General features: G+C 42.1%; 1 protein-coding gene across 1 annotated transcript; it reads left to right on the top strand.

Annotated features, from left to right (window-relative positions):
• Nucleotides 1–3,031: 3,031 nt before the first annotated feature.
• On the top strand, nt 3,032–6,374 carry hbegfa (heparin-binding EGF-like growth factor a). Its single transcript, XM_058649579.1, has 6 exons — nt 3,032–3,320; nt 4,005–4,241; nt 4,357–4,555; nt 4,653–4,808; nt 4,904–4,990; nt 5,092–6,374. Exons 1-5 carry the CDS (start codon nt 3,278–3,280, stop codon nt 4,974–4,976), a joined length of 708 nt encoding a protein of 235 aa, XP_058505562.1. The 5' UTR covers nt 3,032–3,277; the 3' UTR covers nt 4,977–4,990; nt 5,092–6,374.
• Nucleotides 6,375–7,530: the final 1,156 nt, after the last annotated feature.

Below are 7,530 nucleotides of genomic sequence, written 5' to 3'. Positions count from 1 at the left end.
TGTTCTCACGTGACCTAAAGGAAGCGAACACTGGCGATCACGCGCGCCTTCAGATCTTTCTTCTTCTTCGGAGTTTCCATTGTAGCGTTTCGTTAATACGTGTTACCGCCACCTAGTGGACACATCTTTCCTTCTGAAATTCTCCTCTTTTTTAAACTTTTAAACTTTCAGATATTTACATTTACGAGTGGAATATATTTAGATCACACATCTATACATACACTTATATATGTGTGTGTGTATATATATATTTTCTTTTTTTTCTGTGTTTTAGATTAGTGTGCAGTGTCACAGCAGCAGAGAGATACATAATAAATAGTAAGTGTGCATTATATTATACCAGGAATGATAAAACAATATAGAATATTTAATGATAACAAAATAGAATAATAATAGAACAGTAACTAGAATGTATACAGCATGGGCATATCATGTACAGAGTAAGTAATTTGAATGATTGCACTGATTTTTGCATAGAGTGTTGCACAGTTTATGTTAATTAAAATGAGCTGTGGTGCATGTGCTTTTTACTGAGAGCAGAGCTGATTGTTACAGTCTAACAGCAGCAGGGAGCAACGACCTGTGATTCCTCACCTGCAGACACATAAGGCATGTTTGGATTAGGCTGTCGCTGATGGGGCTGCCCACTGCAGCCAGCATCACAGTCCAGGGACTTTTCTCTCTTAGACATGAAAGCTTGGCTATCATTCTCCTCTCTCCTACCACCCCCACTGGGTCAATAGTGCATCCCAGGGCCAAGCTGCTCTTCCTTATCTTAACAACAGACAGGAAGAGGCCTGGAAGACTGATGTTGCTGCCCTCACACACCACTCAAACGAAGATAGCTGAAGGCACCACAGAATCATCAAGGGTCTTGTGGAGTCTCCTCAGCAAGTCTGGAAAAGCCTGTTTATTTCCCTTTTAAATGGTGCCACATTTGCAAGTTAAATGCATTTGTGGCTTGAGCAGCAGAGTTGAGTCTGTGGATTGCGCCCATGAAAAAATCTTCTCTGCCAATGCCAAACAGCTTATTCTGCTATTGACTCTTGTTTGGTGTCAAGTGTTCAGTGGGGTTGAGGTGAGGTGAGTTAGTCTCTGATAAACCCCGCTCTGTGGGGGCGAGCGTTCTGTAACTTCTTCTTGGAGGATAGAGTTTCGTCCTAGAAGGTGGAGATAGGGGACCGTCACTGCATGGTTGCAGCATCTCATCTCGATATCTCTCTCTCTGATGTTTTTCCATTGAGGAAGATGCCGCCCTACCAGAAGCTCAAAACAAGAGTCAATAGCAGAATAAGATGTTTGGCATTGGCGGAGAAGATTTGACCAAACACAAATATCCTTCTTACTTTTTGTGCTAAGTTTAGCTTGAATTATCTATTTAAAAGCTTTAAATCTTTTACAGCTTTTAAATATACTGTATATTTGTTGGTTCAATTTATATCTCCATCATGATCTAAGCCCACATTGTTAACTTGACACTGCTGACACACTTTCTGGACAGTTACCGCACTATTCTCCAGGCACTCTATAGATGTGAATAACAAAAAAATGCATATAGCTAAACTAACACCGATTAATTATGATGTGTTGTCTTTGTAACAACATTGGACATTTTAAATTGAACGTAGGTGTGAGTGTGATAGTGGATGGTTGTGACGTGTCCCTGTGATGGACTGGTGAACTGTCCAGGATGTAGCCCACTTTTCACCCTCTGTCAGCTGTAAAAATGTGTGTAAACGCTTCATAATGGAGGATGAAAACAGCAGGTTCTCCAATTCCTATGAATGGCTTGTGAAATGAATTTCATATTCAGAAAGTGTTGATCAGTATAACTTAGCGTCACTCTCAATCTCCATCACATCAATGAATATATCATTTCCACAGATGTCATCATATGTGAGTTGCAGAATTTAAGACTGAATTTGGAAATTGTATTACGTTGCTCTTTAACTACACTTTCCACTTTCACCACATGGGGGCGCAAACAAGCTGTGCATTTGTACCTGTTGAATCCTAACACTTTCAAGTTGCGCGTGTCATTCAAACGCTCAGAGAAATTAATCTGTCCAGTTTGGAGCGATTCCATTATTATTATTGTTATTATTATTATTGTTTTGTTGATGATGATATTATTGAGGGAGTGCATCATTCTGTTGGCTTACGGAAATGAGAGGCATTTCAAGAAAGTTTACAGACAAGACGAGGCATGTTTGATCATACTTCAACATAAGGCTGTTTCAAGTGCTTCACACAAAGACGAGAAAGACAGGATTGTAAAAGACCACCTGAGATGGGGGACCGAGAAAAACACCAAATAATATATTTTTTAAATGGCATCATATAAACTAGAGAAAACAAACAACTTTCCCGCCTGAACTGACAGGTCATTTCCCCACAGTGTCAACTCACACAAGAGCTGATCCCGGTGAAATGTGATTATCTCTTGTTTGGGCCATAATCTACTGTATATATCCCAACATGAATCAAGATATGTCCACTGTTTGACATATGTTTTATATAGTTAATACAGGGTATTTAATTATTCTGCAGTCAGTTATCATAAATGAACTATTTTATAACCCACAAAAGAACACACTGGTTTCCTCTTGCCTGGAGAGACGATGACTCAAGATGAAGGCAATAATGCAACTTTATGGACAAGCAATAATGACAATAATGTGTGGCTGTCCATTTGACATCCATTTTTTATGACAGAGAATAGATAAAGCAGCCATGACTGAGACATCCATGTTTAATGAATGAATCAACGTACATTTTATGCATGGAAAAAAATATATCTGTGGGTTTCTATAAATGAAAACAAAATCACGCCCCCTACCATTACAATATTATTCATAATGTAACTGCACACATTAAAGTCACTATAGTGGACAATATCTATGAGTAAATATGCTCAGACTCATTCCATCACGCTACACACAGAACAGGACTGTGCCGTGCTGAGCTGGGCTGTGCTGTGTTGTAGGCGTGGTGAAGTGAGAGGAGCCATAAATACCCCGGTGCCTAAGCGCAGACGATCTTTTCCTCCGCTGCCCTCACACTCTCGCGCACAGACACGGAGAGAAGAACAAGACTCTGCCTTACTGAACTAACACCAGGAGGGATCCGTTCAAACAAGCGCACTGAGAGAACAACACAAAACCAGACAAAGAAAAAAAAGAAAGAAACAAGGAATACATTAAATATAGAACCGGGACAATTGCAAGGAATACAACTTTTTTTTAATTTTTGAACCAAGACTTTTGGAGGTTTTGTCATGATGATTTTCAGTGCGGTTCTCCTGCTGCTTCACGCCTTGGGTGAGTTTCACGTGTTAGTTTGAAGGTGATGATGATGATGATGATGTTTGATGTCTCTTCCCCCTGTGTCACACCTGTGTGACCCCCCCTCTCTCTCTCTCTCTCTCTTAAACCCCCTAACGTCTAGAGCAGAGGTTTTCATGATGCCAGGCTGCTCATTAGCCAATGGGGTCATCCCTCTATTTTAGAGCATGCTTTATGTAATTGGATACACTTATTTTTAAACCATATTCTTGCCTGACATTAGCTAACAGTCTGCCCATGCATTCTGTGTGTGTGTGTGTGTGAGACAGAGGTTGTATGTGCCAATTTTTATTTGTCCTCCACACACACACACACACACACACTCACTCGTACACCTCAGTATCATTTCTACAAATCTAAATGGTCTCTGGAGTCAGTTTCCTCTCTACTGAAGTGCTCCACAACAAGGCATCAAGTACACACCAAGCTCTGAGTCTGAATCCACGCCATATGCCTTTCTTAACCGGGCTCAGTTGGATTCCACAAAAATCCTGCCTGGTTCTCTCTTGTGCACAACATGTTTCAACTTGCCCCGTAAAGGTCCGCCCACCTCTTGGCACAGCATCCTGTGCTCACTGCCGGTCCCCCTAGAGGAAGAGTCCAGGCATTCTGGAATTTCTGTGTCTGATTTTTTAAAACGTTGTCTCTTTTCTCCTGCAGCGGTGTCCAGACTGGCCAGTGGTGCTGCGGTCGACAGGTATGAGAACAACAGGCAGCAGTGGCACACGGCTGTGATCAACTTTGTGGACACGACCAAAGACAGGAGGGCAGAGGATGAGAGTGTGACGACAGTGGAGTACGGCCAGCAAAGCGAGGAAGAGGAGTATGATGACGACTACTATGAAGACGAGTACGAAGACAGCATGTCGGGGGAAGATGAACTAGAACTGCCACGAGGTAATTGTCGCTGATTTCTCACCTTTAATTGTTAATAATAATAATGGGTTTTATACGCGTCCTTAGCAAAGACAACGACATGTAAATTGACTTATGCTGTTTGATGTGGTTTTAGTTGCCATGTCGAGCAAACCCAAAGATCCCTCTGGCATCCTGGAGACTGAAATCACCGACGGAAAGAGAAGGAGAGGAAAGGGAAGAAAGAAGGCGAAGGGAAAGGGAAAGAAGAGGAATCCCTGTCTGAGGAAGTATAAGGATTTCTGCATTCACGGCACCTGCCAGTACCTGAAGGACATCCACGCCCCAGCCTGTGTGTAAGTGTCATCTCTGTACCACGCCCTCTATTCAGGGATCCAACATCTGCTGAATTATTCACTCACCTAACCGTTTCCCTCTCTGCACTGTCTGCAGGTGCCTTCCAAATTACTCCGGTGAAAGGTGTGAGTTCATCACGCTGCTGCCTGTGCAGTCCCCCGAGGGCTACAGCCGGACCACAGCTCTGGCTGTGGTGGCGGTGGTGCTGTCGTCCGTGTGTCTCACCATCATCGGCCTTTTACTAATGCTCAGGTGAGCGAAGCAGCCATAGAGGAAAAAACTGTCTTGGCTCCTTATGAGGCACGAACTGAAAGTGAGATCTCTCCATCTTCTCTTGCTGTGTACAGGTTTCACAAGCGGGGAGCTTATGATGTGGAAAACGAGGAGAAGGTCAAACTAGGGTTAGCGTCAAACCACTGAAGAGACAGTGAGGGGTGAGTAGGAGGCTCAGAGTCACAGACCAATGCATTTGCACACTCTTCTTCATAGTCTGAATGTTATGTGCTCATGGCTGTTGTTTCTTTTTGTATTCCAGGAGAAGATGCAGAAAGTCTACCTCAAAATAGTAAAAGAGAAGTGAACCAAGAAAGGAGGTCCTACAGGTAAAAGGAACGTACACGAAGAAAGGAGCAGAGGGTTCTGTCTGTGTGATCCTCTACTGGACGTTCACATGAACGTATTCCCGTAGACCTCAGAAGTAACCGGGCCGCCTCATACTGGAATACTAAACGGCCCAGATGATGGAGCAGAGACACGACAAGCGCGAGGTGATGAAGACGAAGGAAGGAGGAGAAGAAGGGACAAGTCTAGACTCTGTGCTGCTTCTTGAATGTGTGAAAAGTCATCTCAGACTGAACTGAACCAGAAAATCTTCCTCTTTCTTTTTTTTTAACAAATATGAGAGCTCAACCTGGATTTTGTTTTCTTTCCCTGCACAAGTCCATCCTTTTGTGTACAGTAAACAGTATATTTATAATTCTAATTTATTTATTTAAGCTAACTGTATTTATAGAGATTTTTAACCACCTTCAGCAGTTTTTAAAGTAATGATGTTACAGTTGTTTTTATATTTCCTATTGGGACGATATTTATTAATGAAACGTTAAAGCAAACGATGCAGAAGCTCCTGAAGTTATTTAAGTACTTCATGAAAAAAAAGGATATGATATGATAAAAAAAAAACAAACATTTGGCACTCGGCAGATGATCAATCGCACTGTGATTAATAAGTTGATCATTAAATTGACACTGTCCATGAGTGTCCTGCTCCTGTTCACACACACACACACACACCTGGAAACGGCTGTGTATAACTGGTGTGAGCAGGTTGGGGGTTCACCGTTTTGCTCAAAGACTCAGATGCTAAAGAATGACCAGTGAGTCCTGCGCTTTTCTGTCACACACCAAAATGTATCCTGCAGGTTCGGGGATCTCTAGGTCGCGTTAGGGTTTGTTTTACGAGTCAGTGTAATAACATTATGATATTTCTCATTGTCTATTCATTCATAGTTGGCAACAGAAACACTGTGCACTCCAAGTACGTCTTGCTAAGGAACATTTTAAAGGGGAGTCAAAACTGAAAAAAAGAAAAAAAAAGAAATGCACTGTAGCAAGATTTGAGTATGAATATGTTGTGCTGTCATGTTGTTGTCTTACACGAGAAATTCCCTCAGATTCAAGTTAAGCTGTCAAGGAAAAACAATGTGAATTCAAGTGTTCCACCCTTTCAAATCCTGTCCTGCAGTTTTGAAGTGATGTTTATCGATGTGATTGTTTTTTTTCAGAGCAAAATAAAAATAAAACCAAAAATGAAAAACATTATCTGAATTTTTGATCCTTGCCTGTAGAAATGAAAACCTGTTTATCACACCGTGTTGATATTAATAGGAGTCTCAGATGCTGCACTGAAAGATCAGTTAAGGAAGGTCAGGTTTATTTTCGCTCTTTGCTTCACTTCCTGAGTTAGATCACATATTAATGTGATATTTTAAAATGACCCATCTGGATAATGATAACAGTTGTGTGTTCTTTTGGCCAATTATAGTAAACATAATATTTTTATTTCCTACCCCTGACGTGAGGTCAATTTTTAACCAAACCACCTGTATCCTGGTCGCCTGTGCTGTTGTGTTCACTGATTATGAGACAAATATTTTTAGTCATGGAGGATGAAAGGCTTCTTAGTTTATTATGTTAGCATATTGGCTGTGAAATAACAGGCTTTAATCATTTTCTCCTATTAGTATTGTTTAACGGATGATTCTTTTTGTGTGCTTAATATTTCACAGTGGTCCTTTCTCACTGGGGCTGTTGTCATGATCAGTTCCATGTGTCCACATCCTTCCACCGATAGATCAATCACAGTGAGTGCGGTCGGAACTCCACTGGGAGCAGATATGCAGGGTGCAGGCGAGGCAGCACCTGATTTTCAGCCACAACACATCGAGCCACTGCACCGCACATTATTACTCACACAGCCAACGGATGTCGTGTTCAAAGATGCGCCACCAGCTATTACAACCGAGGCCTCAACCAGCCCCCAAATGGTGCACAGTTCAGAGAGACCACATATAGCAAATACCAGCAGGATGCAGCGATGCTGTCATGTACGCTGCAGGCAGGTTTTAATGGGGACGAGGGGCGTCAAAGGATCCAGCTGTGCTCAAAGACAGGCAGAGACCCAGTCAAACGTTAGTCACCTCCTTGAAGTAACCTCCTACACGGATGTTGTTACTCTGTGTGTACGTATGTGTGTGTGTGTGTGTCTGTGTGTGCGTATGTACACGAGTGGAAATGTGGTGGGGTAATGCTTCGGTGTTGTGTCTGTGTAGGTTACAGGGGTTAACCAAACCATTACAGGCAAAACTCCGCGGCAAAACACCAGTGTTTACATGTTTGCTATGGGATGGTTTTGGACACTGTTTGTGGATTTGATTCCCATACTTTCTATATATACAGGACAAACAAGATGCTG

This window comes from Solea solea, chromosome 14 (genome assembly GCF_958295425.1).
Source record: "Solea solea chromosome 14, fSolSol10.1, whole genome shotgun sequence".
In the NCBI taxonomy this organism is placed as follows: domain Eukaryota; kingdom Metazoa; phylum Chordata; class Actinopteri; order Pleuronectiformes; family Soleidae; genus Solea; species Solea solea.
The sequence above is the reverse complement of the archived record's forward strand: the minus strand, read 5'-3'. Positions and strand labels throughout refer to the sequence as shown.